Below are 18,965 nucleotides of genomic sequence, written 5' to 3' on the forward strand. Positions count from 1 at the left end.
GAGCGGGCGTTCGGACGCACGTGGTAAATAAAGTGAAGGAATTGCAGTTTCAATCCTGTCCGCAAACATATAAAAGTGTCAGAAAGCCGGGCCATTGATTTATTTCCTGTATTTATTATATTAAAGATATGAAGGCACGCCGAATCGGCGGCCTTCTAGGATGTCCACGTCAGTTCTTTTAATTTAGTGCGTTAGATTAAAATTCCACGGCTCACATAAAACGCGTCTCGACCGGCCAGGTGATGCAGTAACAGGTGACATGCATGGCCGGTGCCTAACGCGTACATGCATACTGCTAGGGGCCGTCCTCGCTTTGCATGCATGCTTCGTCGATTTGTGTGCACCATGGCTCCATCCAGTCCTCATTTCCGGTTCTCATCCCATCCCCGTCCCCATCTCCATTCCTCCCCTCCTCTCTCTCCTCTCCGTGCGTTCTCTCTCCTCTCCGCGCTCTCGCTCTCGCTCTCTCCCTCGCTCCTCGTCGCCACCGCCGAGGCTCCCCGCACCCTGTGCGCGGCGCAGTGGCGTCCCCCGGCACGGCGCCATGGTGCGCCGTCCAACGCCGGTGTCCGCGGCCGCGTCCGAGCCCCTGCTCTCCCCCGGCGCTGCCTCGTCCCGCCGGTCCGCGTGTGGTCGACAAAACCCTACCTGCCTCTTCCTCTCCGTCGGCGGCGGCGGCGACGAAACTCGGTGCCTGGATCTGGCGGTACCTCACCCTCTTCCTCTCCTACCCCGACACGGGCCGCCCCCGGAGCGGCGGCGGGCGTCCTCTTTTTCTCCTCCCCCCACGCTGGCGGCTCCGGAGCGGCGACGGGCGAGCCGGCCACGTCAGGCCCCTGCGCGGGCGGCGCACCGCCGTGGGTGGCCCCTGGAGCGATGGCCCCCAGCACGGTTGCCCCCTGCGCCACGCTGTCCGGGCGCAGCCGAGTCAGAATCTGCCTCAACCTCAGTCGGCGGCAGAGGAGCCCCCTGCATCCGGCGGTGGCCACCCTCCCCGTCCCTCCCTCCGGTGATGAGGAGGATCCGTGCAGGGGCGCCGTGGATTGATCCTCTTTGAGCTCCGGCCTTCATCATCCACCCCATCGATGGCGTCAGCGGCCCTCACGCTACCGGTGGCGTCTCTGCGTCTGTGTGCCGTGGTTGGTGGCGGCACTGACGGGCGGATCCCCTGGCTTCCCCCGCAGGAGGCCGGATGCATCGACGGCGGGTGGCCAGCGCTCCGAAGCTGCTCCTCCTCTTCTGCGATGGCGTGCCCAGGCCCGCGCGCTCGGCGTTCCCTGGTGGCGTGGTCTCCTCCGACGGCGGTGTCATCGAATCGCATTCTCAACCAGGACGGCATGGCTCCCCGGCACCTCCTCCTTGAAGATCCCGACTGAGAGCGTTCTCTCTTCCGTCGTCTCCACCTCGAGGACCCTCCTTTTCGTGCTCGTCGCAGGCCTCCTCCCCCTCTCCGGCGTCCGCTCACTCCCCGCCCTCGCCTGCGCTCCCGCGCCGACCCAGCAACTCCAAGAAATCGAAGAGCAAGATGAGGAGGTGCGAATGTATTCGGCAATTCTGAGCCGCAATCCTGGCGACGTGGACGCGCCCAAGTGCGCTCTGTACGCTAAGATGAGGCGCGCGGATTGGGGCGGGGCACTGCGGTACGCGCGACGGCTACGTGACGCTGAGCCCAGCGAGGTGGAGTGGCGGCTGATGGTGGCGCAGCTGCACGAGCTCAAGGGGGACCTCGCCAAGGCTGAGCGTCGGTTCAGGGAGCTCCTGGCAGAGGAGCCCCTCCTCGTCCGGGCTCTCCATGTGGGTATAGCATACATCCTCTTTCTAATCTATTCAGTAGCTGCAATTTGCCTGCAATTCTTCGTGTTGGTGTGGTTACTGCTGGCGTCGCAGTTGATGTGGTGATCAATGGTCAGTTATTGGATCATATATGTTTCAGTCTTTCAGACACTGGGAATTAAAGATGGTACCAGTAGCAATTGAAATACGGCATTACTGGTGAGGGGACGAGAAGCAGTGCATATAAAATTCTGGAATTTGCTGCAAATTGTTTCTAAGCTATGCTAGAGTTGTCCCTAAAAGTTCACAGAAAGTTGTCTTGATGGCTTGATGCTTGACGTTCTCCAAAAGGAAAAGAATATGCTTTTTTCCATACCTTAGGCAGCTGGCTCCACTTGCTAGCAATTTCTAATATAAAAGAATCCAGGGGGAGGTTCATGCCACAGCCTAACTCTTAATAGTCGCATAATGGAATATTCATTAAGATGGTAGGAAGTACTAACTATGCAAGGGGGCTGTTGTCAGCATTATATTGTAGATATAGAGTGTTATATACTGATTAGGTTAGGCTTCGTAAATTTAACAGACTAGGTTTTACAAAAACTGACTGTGCTAAGTGTTGCAATTTTTACTTGATTGATTGCAACCATAATATACTTCTTGATTTTATGAGGAATGAAGCAGAGCCAGTTCTTTACTACTTGACGTGTCTGCTTGACATTTTGTGTTCAGCCATGAGCAGCAAATTCTCAACACCAATGTTGTCTTAGCCTTTTAAAACTTGCTCTTTATTAGAATCCCATCCTTGTGACATTCTCTAAGTGATTAGTAATTCCTCATGTCTGGTAACAACTCGCACTCTTGCTGTCTTGCAGGGACTTGCACTATGTATGCAGAAGAAACTTGAAGGCCCTACTGTTTTTGAAATGCTTGAGAATGCTTTGCAGCTTGCAACTTCAGAGAAAAGGGTCTCGGAAGAGCGCAACATAAAGCTTTTGATCGCACAAATGCATGTTGTCATGGTAACATTTATTCAAATAGGATGGAAATCTGAGACCATGACAGTTTTTGGTGTCTAAATGCAAGTTTTGATGGCACAGGGTCAGTTGGATGTTGCATCTTGGAAACTACAAAATCTTATAAATGAGGATCCTCGAGATTTTCGGTCTCATCTTTGCCAGGTACTCTTTGTTATTTTGCTGAGTTTGATTTGTTCTGAAGTCCCTTCGTTTTGACTTTGAATGTGCATTTTGTCTGTCTATGGTGTTGGTTCTGCAGGGCATTGTGTATGCACTTTTAGACAGAAAAGAAGACGCAGATAAGCAGTTTGATATTTACAGAAGCCTTGTGCCGGATAAATTCCCATATAAGAGTTTTATCAGTGATGTTATACTAGCGGCTAGAATGGAGTCACATGATCGGCTACAAAAGGAATTTGAATCTGAGTTTCAAATGAAGAAATGATACATTAAGATTTCAATTGATGAGGCCCACATACTCCTGGTAGGATAAATAGTTGCATAGTGATGTGCACTGAAACACACCGGCCTTATAAATGAAATACAACACAGTAAAGCATAGTGAAAAGAGGTTTCTCCTATCAGGCTATCACCAATTTTCCTCATTTCCTCTCCCTCTCAGTCTCTGCAGACATTTCTCAGTAAAATATAATATAGCGAAGAGCAAACTCTGCTTGAAGTTAAAAAGCTGTAGTAGCCAACCAGATGGATTGAGTTGTTGCTGTACAAATGTAGAAATTGTAAAGCTTATGTTTCGTTCCTTCTTTTTGTACTATCAGCATAATGGTGAAATTGTAAAGCTTATGTTGCTGTCAGTCATGGAGCGCAAGATGCGGTCTAGCGGCATGGAGCGCCTCATCTGGGCGTGCACCCACCACCACGTCAAGGACTCGGAGAAGCACGTGCTCGCGCGTAAGGCGCTTATGCAGCGTGTCTGGTCCTAGGATCTCGGCAAGAAGCTCCGCGAGATCCTCATCAAGAAGATCAGGTCAGGGCCACCCTCCCATCGAGACTCCCCTCCCATCTCCACCAATACCTGTACCTGTTAGCGCAACGCTTCTGTAGTTCTGTGTGCTTGTGCTTGCCATCTCTTGCCGGTTGATTTGTTGATCAGACATTAGTGGGTTGCGGTGACGAATTGGAATGTGTCCTATTGCGATCGCCAAGTGCTCGACGAAATGCCTGGTGAAGTTCTATTTACCACGCTTAGTGGAATTGAGTGGGTTTGCGGATTGAGTTGCGCTGAGGAGAATTTTGACTTCTGAGCGCAGTTTCACGCTGGTCCAGGGGGCTGGATTGGAAGGCTTGTGTGAGCTGAGAATCCATAGTTCAGATGGAATACTTTCATTTGCACCCAACTCATCCTTAGCTCACTTAGACATCCACTAAACAGGTGCGCTGTATGGTAGTACCAGGATGTTGAACATGCTACAAATTTAGGAGCCTTTTGGTAGATATTTTCATGGCATGTGGTGATCCAACTTATTAGGTTGCACAGGTTTGTGTCACTAATTTGATATTGCATCTTTATCATATTTGTTGCAAATTTGGCGCCCCATCCTTTTTATATACCTTTGGTATTATATCTAGCTGATTTAGGCTTGATTCTTTTAATCCCTTTTTATTAGGTTATATAATCATTAGAATTTGAGCTCCATTAGCAAAGTTCTGGGTAATCTCTTTTCTTGTCTGTTAAAAAATGCCTAATAAGGTGAAATTTTTATAAATAGTAGAGTGCCTGCACACACTGCCCTCAGATCAGAGATTTATAAATTCCATGTGTTCACAATCAGAAGTGGAGAAAATAGCTAACCTATGACCCGAGTGTATGATCCAATAATTAATTCAATATTTTTTGTGACCCTACTGAACATAAGAGTCTAACTGGTTGGTTTAGCTCCTTATGAATATCAAAGTAATTCATAAGTTACAAATTGCTTGATCTGAAATTAGCTCCATACATGTCACGTTGATTAAGAGAGTTGTCCCCTTTTCAGATAGTAATAGAGTTATCCCGTGAGAAGTGTTATATTTCATCTTAAGTGTTATATTAATTCTAAAGACTTCTGTACCTTTTTCTCGCTGAATTTGTCTAGTGAGTAGTGAATGTAGATGCATATGACAATGAACTTTCTTGGTGCCTCAATACATTTATGTAAAATATTGCATTTCCTGATGTCATGTATTTTCAGCAGATATTCATGTACACAGTTCATACTACCTTGCAAGTTGCATTGCCCATATACTATCTGAGTTCTGATAGGCAGCCAGTAGCCCACTATTTTTTAGTCTAACCTGCTAGAATGTTCTTGATGAATTGACCAGTTGCAAGTAGCTTACAAATCCAAGAACTAATAAAAAGGCGCACACTGAAATGTAGAATAGCATCCCAGAGTTTCCCTTTTGTTTATTTTATAATCATGAAAATATGTTACTAATTTACAAGTGAACATTCATTGCACAGAAGAATTGTCGCATTATACACTAGCATTTGTATATAGTGTGATACAATAGCATTTTATCTTAGGTCTGACCTGTGTGGGTTGTGATCATAGCTGTGATCTCATATTTGATTAGTTATCATGGTTATTATTGGTTATGACCACGTTGCCACATTCTGATCCATCATTTAGGTGTCTGAGAATGTGGTGCAAATAGTCACTGTTGGTGATATGCCAATACAACACCAATCTTTTGGAACTATGTTGCTGTTTACCTTTTATTTACTATTTTTGCTTCATCAGCAAACTAATACGGTATAGGCAGTTGGTGTGTACCTTCATTGTTTGCATGAACCGTTCTCTTTATTCATTGGGAAATGATTTGCTCTATGCAGGGGCCAGTGAGGGCATCAGGACATTGGCCATTTACCGGTAGCATTTGTGTGTGGTTGCTCCGTTTTGAGCTAAGCGTTTAGTGATGTGGGATACTTCATTGATGGATCTGTAGTGCAGTTTGTGAATAACCTTGAGCAAAAAAGCTTTTGCTATATTGCATGGACGACAGATTGATGATAAAACTATTGTTTTTTTATTGTACAACTTAGTATCTATGTGGATTTAATTGCTGTTGGTGCTTGACTTATGTGCGTGCAAATGCTGTATGAACAAAGTGTGGCAATGCTTAAACCACGGTACACGAGATGACTGGAAGAAAACAGAAATGAAAAATCTCATTTCTGAAAAATGTTTTACACAAGTGATATCGTTTACAGGTTACGACAAGTACACAAGTGAAAAATGTTTTACACAAGTGTGGCAATGCTTAAACCATGGGAATCATCTCAATACATGTTCCTATGCTCATTCCAAGCTTATCTAACTTTGCAAACTTCCCCTTCTCTACCTGTATCTTGTCTTCCTATTCCATCTTTTTCCAAATCTCTCTCTTTTAAAAAAAATCAAGTCAGACAGGAGAGAGTTGCCGATTATATTAAAAAGTAGATGAAGCCTAGACTCAAAATAAACATATACAACTTTGGACAGTTGGATTGAGACATCAATACGCACCGAAACCCCAGCTCAAGGAAAGAGAAAAAGAAAAAAAACACTGGTTGGTCGGAAAAGAGACATTGACACTAGCCTTTTGTAATGGTGGAGCGGTCATTGGTCCTAGCGCAGTCCACTATTTAGTCTGGCGCGGAGACCAATAAAAGGAGAGCGGCAGGATTTTTACACGCACAAAACGAGCAGTGTTCGAAGCCATTCCCTAAGGTATCCAGAAATTTACTAAGTGAGTTTGAAAGCACTAGACATCTTCACCTACCCAGGGTGGGTCGACAGCAGGTGGACACATTTGATGCCTCCTCTTCATGTTACCATCAGATAAAAACAAGTCGGACATGTGGACACATTTAATGCCTCTCCTCCTTACCATCAAATAGAAATAATTCACCGACCATGCAGGACCATTTGTACTTACACATGCATCCATGCATCTAAGACATGGCTTGGATTGTGTGCATGTTGCTCCCGAGATGGTCGGTAGTTGGGGTTGGTCGCCATAACTACAGCTACCATAATTGCATCTGCATGCATGCTTGCCCGCACTCTTTTTTGGGCTATTGTCGGAACCTTGGCTTGCAACCGTATTAGTCATTAATGGCCTTGGACATCGCTCACCTCGAACGCATAGGACGTGCATTCATGCATATCCTGTTTGTGCATTATTGTGCCGTATTGCTAGCAGATATGCCATCCATAGGTGTCACACTTGTCGTAGTGTGCATGGCCTACTCATTCTTGTTACAGAGTTAGGTCTGCACTGTGGCTTTGTGCTCCGCGTTCGCCCGTGAGTCACGTCAGCAGTGACCCACGTCTCCTCATACCCCTTTTCTGCGCTCTTGTCGGACCCTTGCCCTGCAGTCGTACTACTCAGTAATGGCACCGCACGTCACTCGCCTCGAACGCGCCGGATTTGGTTGATTCGTTCATAGTGATCTCGCGCAGAAACCCTAGTGAACCGCGCTAGGACCACAGACCGCTCCACCTTTATAAGCAGAGCCTGGCTTAGCCATTGGTACCACCGCTCGGCGCACTTTAGCTCACTTAGGTTTTCCCTTTGAGCAAGCTTTTTGCTCAGCCCTTCTTTGTAGCCACCGCCAGAAATGGCAGGAGCCTGGGTTAGTAGTTACTGCCTAAACGTTGAGGGTTTTCCTAGAATCCTGTATGCCACCCTGCAAAAGCTCGGAGTCAAAGATCGTCCCGAGTATGAGGGCCGTGAGTATGAGAAGCATGGCACCGATCGGTGTGAGGTTACCGTCTACATTGGGAAGAGTGAAGAGTTCCCCGACATCACCGAAGCCTGGAGTGTGACCGCAACTGGGTTTAGCTTCACCGACACCTACCAGGTTGTGGCCCACAAAGCCTTGCGGTACCTTTGCCAGCTCTATGAAGAGCCCATTGCCCGTACCCCCATGAGGTTCTTTCCACCCTTGGATAGGAATCGGCGAGCATGGACGGCTCGCATGGAGGCTTTGCAAGGGCAGGATGCGCAAGAAGATAGTCCTACCATGGTGCACTTGACCACGTACCTGCTTGCTCTGGATGAGCAGTATGACCGGCAAGCCTTGGAGCTGAGGGCGTGCCTCCGGCGCGCCGAAGAAGCCGAGATCTTCACTCGGATGCTCCAGGTGCAGCTTGCCGAAGCGCATGCCAGTGCTGCAGCTGCTGAGAGCCGAGAAACTGTCATGTCAGAAGCTCTGAAGGAGGCCGAAGATCGACATGTTCATCAGCTGGGTGAGGCCTATCTGTTCACTAGGGCCAAGCGGAGGACGCTGGTTGATGAAAGGCAGGATGCCCCGATCTTGGAGGGGATCCCTATCCACCCTCCTGAAAGAAGGAGAACCGGTGATGCAGAACCGCCAGCACCTCTACCTTCGGAAGTGTTAGAAGTAGAACCCTTGGTTCCTCTCACTCAGCCATTGCCACGAGAAGATGTAGATCCATAGCTAGGGCGGTAGAAGAATCCACCGAGCACAGGAATAAAGATGCATGGTTCCAAGGTAGATTAGTTGATTTGGGATGCTGTACCCATAGTAGTAGTGCTTTTCGTCGCTGTCCTCCTATATTGTACTCTTGCCGTTGTTGTCGTTCGTAGTTGTTGGATGTGTGTTGTAGTTTCGCCTAAGGGGAGTGGATCCTAATTCACTTTTTGGTAAACCCTCGCATTAGGAGAAGTACTTGTGTTGTAGTTTTTGCTATTTCCACCTATAATGTAATCCTACCCAATATTGTGCTTTAAATCTAAGTGTGTTAGTTGCTTGAGCCCAACTCCATCAAATACTTCTTTCCACTAACATGTCATTGATTTGCTGGCCTAGAATAAGCACCATGTAACGACAACCAACCTCTATGTTCGTTTACAATATTGAGACAAACCTTCCGTACCAACACGATGAGAAAACATATTAAACATACGAGCCATATTTCTCAAAAATTTTCCTATACCAAGCACATCAGCCGCAGCGAAGCACGGGCAGCATTAAAATCAAGCCTATGAAGAAAAGAAGGTAGACTATGAATCATATCTCCTTCCTGTTGCAGCTTTATGGTTATAGTACAAGCTTTTTTATGAAACATGTCCTTACTTACTGCATTGAACCTGGACTATCCTCTAACTGATCCTGTACTTGTTCTCATAGTTAACTGCTTATGTGCATTGACTTGCTTGTGTTTTCATATGCCGAAAAGAACCATGTAGGAAAATTGTTGTCCACCAGTTGATAAGTAATAGATGATTGGGTTTGTTGCTTTATAATACTTAGCCATTTTAAATTTGGACAATGAAATTGTTGTCCACCAGTTCATAAGTAATAGATGATTCAGTTTGTTCCTCTATAATACATAGTGATTTTAAATTTGGTTGAGTAACAGCTATGTCCACATCTAATAGGATTCACATTTAATAAAAGTGCCAAGATTTTCCTTCAGTTGAACAGATTTAGAGCTATTTTATTGCAGCCAATATTTGTTGGATGCTTGACAGAATCGCACTGGAGAAGGTATATGCTCTTAACTCTACTCTTATGTTGGACTACTTTCTTACTGTCAATACAACTTGTTTAAATATGTTAATTTGCAATCCCATTACATAATTAGGACAACAGCCCCGCCGCCGGCGGCGGCGGCTAGTGTTAGGGTTTTGGGCAACAGTGAGCTAGCACCTCTTCTTTTTCTCCTATTGTTTTTATTCTGTCATTTGCTTACATTAATTAATTTCTGGGTAGTAGTATCTTGTGCAAATACAGTTGAATTATTTCCCTGGTGGTATAAAGTACCTAGCAGAGTGTATTTATATATTTAGGCAATTACGCTTCCTTTCTTCTCAAAGTATTTGAGACATTGATGTGATTCTAGGACCAGTGATTCAGACCATAAAAAAAGGATACTCTGTAGATATAACTTGCTGGTGACCTGGTGTAGCTGCAAATAAACATGTACATTGTCTTCAGTTTCAACTTTCAATCAATTGCACAACTGAATCGCCTTTCAGAAGCATAGTGAATATGTTGGTGACATAGTGAAACCTTTTTTTTTGTAACTAGGATTCAGTTTTACATTAGATTCACCCAGATTCTGGTGGTACGCAATCTTTCCTCGCATCCTTTTGCCTCGTTATTGCCTCATTAGAGGGGATCCTAAAAAACAGATGGAATAGTTGAACTTGGGTGTGCTTCAGCTTAGGTACAGTGATGAACACATATAGTTTGGTTATCCTGTGCTTTTGGATCTTGCATCTTTTTTAACCACAGTGCTTACTACCAGTTTCCTAATAGAGTACTTACTAAATCTTAAAGGACTCATCGCTTCAATCTGAAGGCATTTTCAACCTGAAGGACATAGCCAAATGGGATGCTTGGAAGGTTATTATAGGTTTGTTCAGATTTATTCCGGATGTGCTATTTTTCCCTCTGACCAAACTCTAAATTGACGCTTATACATCGTTGCAACTTTTGCACCTGAACAGGGAAATCCAAGGAGGATGCGACGACTGATTACATTACCAAATGTACTTCATGTGTAAAATTGTTTGGAGCAATTAAGTAGCATATAGGTAGCTTGCAGCACCATGACTATGTCATCATATTTTTACTGTCTTGCATATTATCTGCCTGTGAGATCAATGAAGTTGGTCTCGTAGCTTGCACCACCATGACTATTTCATCATATTTGTACTGTCTTGCATATTATCTGCCTTTGAGATCAATGAAGTGGGTTCGGTTGAGAAGAATGCTGTCTCATGTGGCTTCTTAATGAAACTTTTCAAGGCATTTTGGATTTCATAGTTTTTCCAGTCAGCCCCTACTGAAGGTAACAGATACTCTGTCCTCTGTTTTGATCTTCTCGATCTACTTTGCCAAATTTCAGATCATTTGAAGTCAGTGCAAGGTTGAACTTTTGTTTATCTAAGAGATGTCAAACACTAAGAGCAAGGATGAATTTTTTCCATGTATCGTTCTTTCCAGTTTTGGACTGAAATGGGATGAAATTGTGTCTTAAAGGTAACAAGAGTGTATCCTTACTGTTTGTAATGGTTTTGGCTTGGAAATAACTACAAATAATGGTGCACCGGACAAGAAATTTTGGAACCTTGAAACCTCTTTTTTGTCTTGACAGTGATAAATTAAATTTTTGAGACACTGAAATGGCCAGATGGTGCCTTTCTTATTCGTTGATTTAACAGCTCCAATTTTGAAGCATCTTATATTGTTTCCTTTCTTTTTTTAGACAAAAGGTCTCCCCTGCTTTTATATTTCAAAAAGCAAATAACGGTTCTGTATTGTTTCCTTTCTTTCAACCAAACTATGTACCTAATTCAGGTTGGCTCCTTGCGATTGGAACCATTTTCAGGATACCTTGGTCAATAATGTTTGGTGAGCTTTCTGCATATTCAGGGAAAATTTATTACTTTGGTTGCCTTTCACAGCTTCGCTTTGCTTATATATCAACATCTTTTCTTTTGGAAAAAAAGTTTTAGACTCCAATTCAAGCCTCCGAGGTAATGGAGCGCTGCTGATGACAAGGGGTGGTGGGAGTGGATCCAGCGATGGAGCGCTGCTGATGACGAGCTACTGAATTGAGCAAAGGAAGGATCAACAATGTAGTGAAGGATGTGAGGAGGAAGGGAAAATGATGACTCTGCAATCAAGATGTAACAATAGTACATTTTCCCACCAGTTTAGTCCATTAGCATGCCCGTTTTTCTCCTTATCCTGGAGTTAGCATGCATGGGCATTGAAGGCTCCGTTTCTAAAATAGTGTGATACACAATTAATTTTTAATTCTGCCATGATCTGAGATGCACGACATGAAGGCTATGTTTCTGAATAGTGTGAGACTGCTTTATAAAAAGAAATATATGCCACCATTAAAAAGGTAGTATGATACTCCTGCTACTTCAATTGTCATTTAATTTCTAGAACCACATAGCATCTGATGTTGTATTCTCTTGGATCAACTTAAATCCTCCTATAATTCTGTTAGATAGATGGTAGGTAAGTTCTTGGGATATTATATTTCTTTAAGCCTATGTTGGTCTTCACATGTGATCTCCTTGGTGCCCAGATATCTGCCTAGAATTGTAACGAAGTGTTTTTGACAAATGAAAATGCTTTGTTATAGATGTGACCACTAATGTTGGAAAATGTTATTGTTCATATTTTGATCAGGTGAGATGGACTTCCTTTTTACCTTTTCTTTTTACGTGAATCATAAATATATCTCATTTAGTTTTCTGTGAATCGTAAATATATCTCAGTGATGCTTAACAACTTGGCATATATGCCTTTTGGTTATTTGATTTGTATGATTATATGTTGCCGTAGCATTAGCACAGTCATTATTTGTATGGAAGCCAAATTGGAAAATTTTAAAGGGAAACCAATTCGAACATACAAAAAAGTAAAAAAAAGCAAAAAAAAAAGGATTAGATAAAATAATGTTGTTTCCATGATTTGGCGAGTTTGCCCATAAGCCCATGAACCAAACAAGTCTATTTAGGGGCTGCAAAACTCTTATCCAATTATTTTCCCTGTAGAAAACAAAGAGAGAACATCCAACCGTGCAACCCAAATGTTAAATGACTACTAGAATTGCTCAAAAAGAGTTGACCACTGCTCCCTCCAATCCAAATTATAGTTTATTTTGCTTTTTTCCTAAGTCCAACTTCTCTACCGTGAACAAATTTATTTTGCTTTTTTTCTAAGTCAAACTTCTCTACCGCTACAAATAGTTATGCATGCATAGGTTCATGCAGCGGGCGAGGTGATTGATGGCAGCGGGTGACCCTGGTCTGGTCTACCACACCATAGCACGCCATGCATGCACCTGCAACTGGTCGGTGCAGAGGCGGACCAGACCATGCACCTCGGGGCGACGCGCGTGGGACTCCGGAGCACGCGTCATGCACAGGCGCGGGCGGCTGTCCGTGCTGGATCGGTTCTGGATCGTACCCATAGAAAATCGAGTGCTCACCGCTCGAGAAACACTCGAGTACGGTGTAGAAGATGTGGGTATCAGGGTGTGGTATAGATAGACAACAGAGCAAAGCAAAGGGAGCCATGTCTGAACAGAGGTCACTAGCATCCTCATGGTTCAGATAATTCTGAAAAAATGTTGCGATCTCACTTCATACAAAGGTTGGCGCATATTGTGGACAAGGAAGGGAAGGAAAGAAGAACACCTAGGAAAAGTTAGCCTTGGGTAGTAGGGAGTGCTTAGAAGAGCCTGAGTGGATGTCAAGTCCCAAGCACTGTGCCCAGCTCGACCACACTACGCACGTCGGGTCACTGTCACCGCGTGCCCCCCAGACACCGTCGGTGTCGAGCCCGTTAGCACCTTGTCCTCGCATGGCCACGACATCATGCCGCACTCGCCGTCCTCGTGCGCTGTGCGCCTCTACTTTTCCCGTCCTCTGGTCCGCTTTTGATACTCGCCCTCGTCCCCGTACCGGACCCCCTCCCTTCTTTCTTCTTTTGGGGACAAGGCCGCCCGCACGCCTCCCTCATCGAGCGAACCCTCTCTCCTCTCCTTTATCCCCCCTCCGCTCGCTTGCGCAGGAAGCACGCCATGGCCGGCTGTATCCCCACAACGTGAACCAGCAGTGTATCCCATCCATGCCATCTCCACTTTCGGTGCGCTGCGCCCTATCTACGTTCGCCACTATAAGATGCCCTTGGTCCTTCCTCTTCTCCTTCATCCTCATCCCTCTCGAATCTGAAGCAGAGCTAAGTGATCCAGTCGTCATTGTGGAACTAGGTTCGTCTGATAGAGGTGATGGTGTAATCTGAGAAGAAAGGATCTGGTTTTCAAAGAAGTTCAAGTCTACCGTTGGTTAGTTTGGTCTTAGGGTTAACGATGTTTTACTTTTCAGTCTCCTGTTTCTGGATCTGTTGGTCATACGCCATGTTTTGGATAATCATTATCTTGTTGTTTCTCCATTGCCCTCGTCTATCCCGACTTCTGGACTAAGCCTTAGTTATACTAGGTTGCTCTTAACCATGTAACTTTAAATCCCGGTGTAATTTAGTGTTCGACGCCGTGTAGTCTTTCGTGTGATTCCAGATTTACGAAATGTGTTGTAGTTTCGCTTAAGAAGAGTGGATCCTAATTCACTCTTTTGTAAACCCTCACGTTTCGCTTGGAGAAATTCTGAAGGAATTTGGATGAATCTGGAGGAATTTGTGAGAGAAAAACACTATTCTTGATGAAAAAAGAAACGGATCAAGCTGGGTTTAAGGGCACGCGAACGGGGCCTTGTGTTGTAGTTTTTGCTCTTTCCACCTATAATGCAATCCTAGCCAATGTTGTGCTTTGAATCTAAGTGTCTTAGTTGCTTGAGCCCAACTCCATCAAATACTTTTTTCCACTAACATGTCATTGATTTGCTGGCCTACAATAGGCACCATGTAATGACAACCAACCTCTATGTTCGTTTACAACATTGTAATGAAAAAAGCCATGTTATATTTCCTTCCCATATTTATCCGTTTAATGTACCAAATAGACCAACCTTTCGTACCAACGCGATGAGAAACATATTAAACATATGAGCCACCTATATCAAGCACATCACCCGCAGCGAAGCGCGGGCAGCAATGGCTAGTTTTTATTACGGAACGCCGGGTCATCATGGGACTCAAAGACTGCTGCTGAAACGGTAGCTGGTCAAATGTTGCACGGGCTCTCTCTTCCGTCGGCGATACGGGCCCAGGCGTCACTCTAGTCGGTCGCAAAGGCCGTGCCCAGCTGGGCCAGGCAAGTACACATGGCGGGCCCCTGCCACAGCTGGAAAGCTCGCTGGGCGGTGGGCATGGGCCCGGGAAAGGCAGTGGCGTCCACGTCAGCGTTCGAAAAAGGAATCCCAAATCCTCCTCCTCTCTGATCTTGTGATCCCTATTCATTGCCTGCCTGCGGTTTCAGGCTCGCCCGCCCGCCGCCGCCTCGCCGGAAAGCTGAAAGGAACAGGGAACAGCCGCCAGCCTGCGACTGTTCAGCAGCAAGTCAGCGACGTGCCATTGGAGACAGCGGGAGAGGTCAGCTGCGGAACAACGGCGAGGACGGGCTCAAATGTTGAAGGAATTTCACGACGAAACTGTTCAGTTTTCCTGCTCGGAAACTCGGGCAGGGCAGAGGAAAGCAGCAAATTTTCATTCAGGCTTTCAGAAAGGTGAAAAAAAACTTGAGGGACTGTTTAGAACAAGGTAATTTTTTTCTATTCCTGTGTTTTTCCTGTAAAATTAAACCGATTCTTATGATTCCTACGAAATTCATGCATTTCAAACATGCCCTGACGAGGCTGAATAAGAAAAGCGCAGGGGCGGCTGGAGAATTTTGGGTGGAAAAGCTAGACCAGTAGTAGCTGAAGAAAGAAAGAAATGTGTTTGCACACCATGACGTCCTGACGGGACCGGCGTCGATGGATCTAGTCAGCGAGCGGCCGGCCTTCCCCTTCCCCTTCCCCTTTCCCTTCCCCTTCGGATTTCGTCAAGTTCAGCCTACGTTGATTTGAACGGTACAGCAGAAATCTTGAACAGAAAAAAATAGGAAAGTCGAAGGCAGATTCAGAGTTTCAGACCACCTGGAACGGTCAGCCTGAATGCCGCTGCTTTCAGAGCTACTGTCATAGTATAAGTGTATAACAACACAATTCTGGTTCTTTTCTTTGTATTAAAGAGAAAGGCATGCTAACTTGGCCAGTGAGAAAGTGTGTTTACAGGCAGTAATCAGCGCGTAATGATGCTGCATCGGCGGCGATCTCTTTTCTGATGACCGCGGACGGGCATGCATGTCCACATGGACTGAACTGAACTGATGGGCCGACCGAGTCACCTGCAGTCGCAGCTTTACACACATGCCTTCAGGAACTTGCCAAATCCGCGCGTTATTCAAACCATTTCTGTTCTGCTGATTGGACTGAACGATCCGGGGGTGCAACAGTGCCGGCGTCCTCGGTCTGCTCACGTGATGCTCTGTCTGCTCCATCACCATGGTTCTTCTTCAGATGTGATTCAGATCGCAGCTTGCACGCACGCACGCTGTGGTCACATACAGCTTACGAGGAGATTCTGAGATTTTTGCGAGCTCTGATGGAGTCGCCCGCCCCGCTAATGGTAAACACTGTCAGTCGTAGAAAACCTGGTTCAGGGCTATTTGGCTGTAATGTAACCACTGTCTCATGGTAAACCAAACCTACCCAGTTCTTCATGGATCCAACTCTGCCAACGTGTCGCATCACATGCGTCGAATATTGCGGGATCTAGAATTATGACGTGCACCGACCGAGAGAGAGAAACAAAAAGGATTTAGAAACTGCCCAACCAATACGTTTGTATCATATAGCAGCATCTAAAATACACAAGCCTTTTGGACACAAAAAAACAAACCTTGAGCTACAGACAATTACACGCGGGCGCGGTACAGCGACAGCGTCAGCATGTCGAAAGGCAAAGCTAATCCGCCGCCGCGGTCGGTGTGGCTGTGGCTGTGGCCGGCGGATTGTCTGCCGCCGTCCACTGCGCCGTGGGCCCGACGAGACCAACCCGCGGAGACACAATGGCCAGTGGCATCACTCCTCTTTCTCTCTCCATTTCTAAAATTTTCCATATTATTCTTTCATGGAGTTTGTGGCTGAGCTGCAATGGCCTGTGCCATGATGCCAGCACTGCTGCCCACACAGGCCACTATTTTCGTCCCTAGCAGTTGCATTGCAAGCCTCTCTTTATTTGCGGTAGCCAGCCGTGCCTGCCAATCCGCCATCCTTCCTAGCAAGACATACATAGAAAAATAACTACTACTCGTATACACCATTAAGTTTTGCAGTGGTTTTTGTATCTTTTGGTTGGTGCATGCTCAAAGCTTATCACAAGTTATATGCAATGCAAGCATGACGACATGGGCGTTATTGTCTTAGTGGTAGCGTATATAAGTACTGTTGGTCTCGCTCGGAAGAACAAGTCATGGATAATCTTAAGATTGTTCCATTTGGCTAAAACGTGGAATTTATTTTTCTTTCATACAAAATCCATTGACTAAAAGTTTGCCAATTATATATGCAAACGCAGTCAAGGCCTTTTTATTGATAGCATGAGACAATTTCTTAGGCAGATTATCATCGGACCATGCATATTCATTTTAGCCACGTACGTACATATCAATTCGTCCAATAATTTCCTGAATAATTGGTTATGGTCACTGAAATCAAATTGGGGGTTTGAGAGCGAGAGAGGAGCATGACGATCATGCTGATAGAGGCAGTGAGGCCACACCCACGCGCCTGAAAATGATTGGAGTTTCTTGTTTGCGGATGAACGGCGGGATAGGCTTGCAAGGTAATCCAAACCTTAAAGACGGGCACGATGGGAGCACCTTTTGCTTTTGGAGTGCATTATCGATGCATCATTTTCCCACAAGCAAAGTGTTGGATGATGCTCGTCACGTATCGATATTAAAGATACCCAAGGTTAGCGTCCACGTTGATTTTTTCGGATGGAGCAAGACGTATTAAAAGGTCTCGCCCGACCCAAGGCCGTGGTTTCCGTCTCGTCTGACGGAGACCCATACCGCCGCCAACCACTCCAGGTCCAGGCGTATGGGCCTGGGTCAAAACTCTGACACCAGAAAAGAGACTGTCATGCCTCGATGTAACACATGGCCATAACGGGCCATACCTGAGGATTCACATCAAGAACAGTGTCGGGCGTGCCGGTGCTGTTCTGTCCAACCATTGTACAAACGCTGACAGGCATGTCAGTTCACCACGACGTCCGCCTGGATGGAATGGAACGCCATGACCGACAGATGACGCATGCGCATGGCAGCAGTGACGAACAGGGCCACGACGTGGAGCCGTCCCTGTTGACATCTACAGGATCGCGCGGGACCCGCATGAAGGAGAAGAAGGACCCGGCGATCTTGGAAGTCTTCTTCTCTCTCGTTCTTCTCATTTTCCTACACTGTAACTCGCGCTTTTCCTTGGCATATAAAAGGAAAAGCAGGGCACCTCCACTAGGGGACCGAACAACGGACGAATCGGAACACAAGAGCACGACACGAGCACACAACTGAGCGGCAATCGAGCTCTCAACACCCGGCAATCGAGCTCTCAACACCTGTTCACTCTTTTTGGGATCATTTCCCTCTTTCGCCTGTTTGTAACCCCTACTGCAAACCAAGTGTCGGTAAAACGAGCATCAGTGAACTAGACGTAGGGATGTTCCGTCCAAACCAGTATAAACCCTTATATCCTCCGAGCACACCATCCGAGCCAGACGCGTAAATACAAATTTACTCATCGGTGGTCCGAAAACACCGACAATGCTAATGTATATCATTAATGTAATAAATCTTGAACGAGAATGCGTCCACCAAAGGGGAAAGGGGTCGATTAAGTGGGATCTGTGAAAATGACTTGATGTGGGAATACAATTTGTTGTCATTTTTGGTGGCCCAAATATAAAAAATTGTACATATATTTCATTAATTTAATTTAATTTGTTGGACCCAGGCATGACTAGAGAGCGTGCAAAATAAAAGGATGAGAGAGAAATTGATCGCTTTTTCGCTGAATCGATCATCGCCTCTAGTGTATAGTCTACGCATGAGTAGGGTGGCCGTATGACTTGGTGTGCGTGGAAACATGAGGTCAAATTTACTCTACTACGGTGACTGCTTGACAAGTTGAATCCTGCGAAAATTTACTTGAACAACTTGTTTGCCATTGTTTCAAATGGCTCTGGTTTTTAGCTGGAGCCGTTGCGCACTTGCGCGAAGCTAGGGCCACCGTAGAAGCCAAAAATAATAAATAGATTTTTCTATTTTATTTTTATATAAAAAATATATAATATACTCCTTGTTCCTAGCAGGAACTTCGCCAAAACGCTCGCCAAAAGTATTTCACGCAGTGTTTAATCTGACTGTGTTTAATCCACGTCATCTCATGCGCACAGTCTGTCGGGCCCAGGGCAATACCGCTTCACTGGTGGGCCCCAGACGAACGTACACCGCCGGCAGGGTCTGTGTCGCTGAGGAGGAGGTGAGGACGTGAGGTGAGCTCACAGGCCGGTGAGCCCAGCAACTCCGCTGCCACTGTACGCGGGTCCCACCCGCCGGCCTGGCCAGCTCAGCAGCACGTATTCAGCGTACGCATACCGCAGCACCGCCAGCAGGTACATAT

At 45.8% G+C, this 18,965-nt stretch overlaps 1 protein-coding gene across 1 annotated transcript; it reads left to right on the top strand.

Moving 5' to 3' along the window:
* Positions 1-544: 544 nt before the first annotated feature.
* LOC136496108 (protein SLOW GREEN 1, chloroplastic-like) lies at positions 545-3,237 on the top strand. The gene is made up of 5 exons (XM_066491821.1): positions 545-706; positions 1,258-1,794; positions 2,649-2,795; positions 2,874-2,954; positions 3,052-3,237. Exons 1-5 carry the CDS (start codon positions 545-547, stop codon positions 3,235-3,237), a joined length of 1,113 nt encoding a protein of 370 aa, XP_066347918.1.
* Positions 3,238-18,965: the final 15,728 nt, after the last annotated feature.

This window comes from Miscanthus floridulus, chromosome 12, assembly GCF_019320115.1.
Source record: "Miscanthus floridulus cultivar M001 chromosome 12, ASM1932011v1, whole genome shotgun sequence".
Lineage (NCBI taxonomy): Eukaryota > Viridiplantae > Streptophyta > Magnoliopsida > Poales > Poaceae > Miscanthus > Miscanthus floridulus.

Bases quoted from the DNA above. Each gene is read 5' to 3' on its own strand.
- LOC136496108 (XM_066491821.1), top strand. From the start codon at position 545: ATGGTGCGCCGTCCAACGCCGGTGTCCGCGGCCGCGTCCGAGCCCCTG. The intron at 1,795-2,648 runs GTGGGTATAGCA...GCTGTCTTGCAG, and splicing joins TCCTCGTCCGGGCTCTCCAT to GGACTTGCACTATGTATGCA. The intron at 2,796-2,873 runs GTAACATTTATT...TTGATGGCACAG, and splicing joins CACAAATGCATGTTGTCATG to GGTCAGTTGGATGTTGCATC.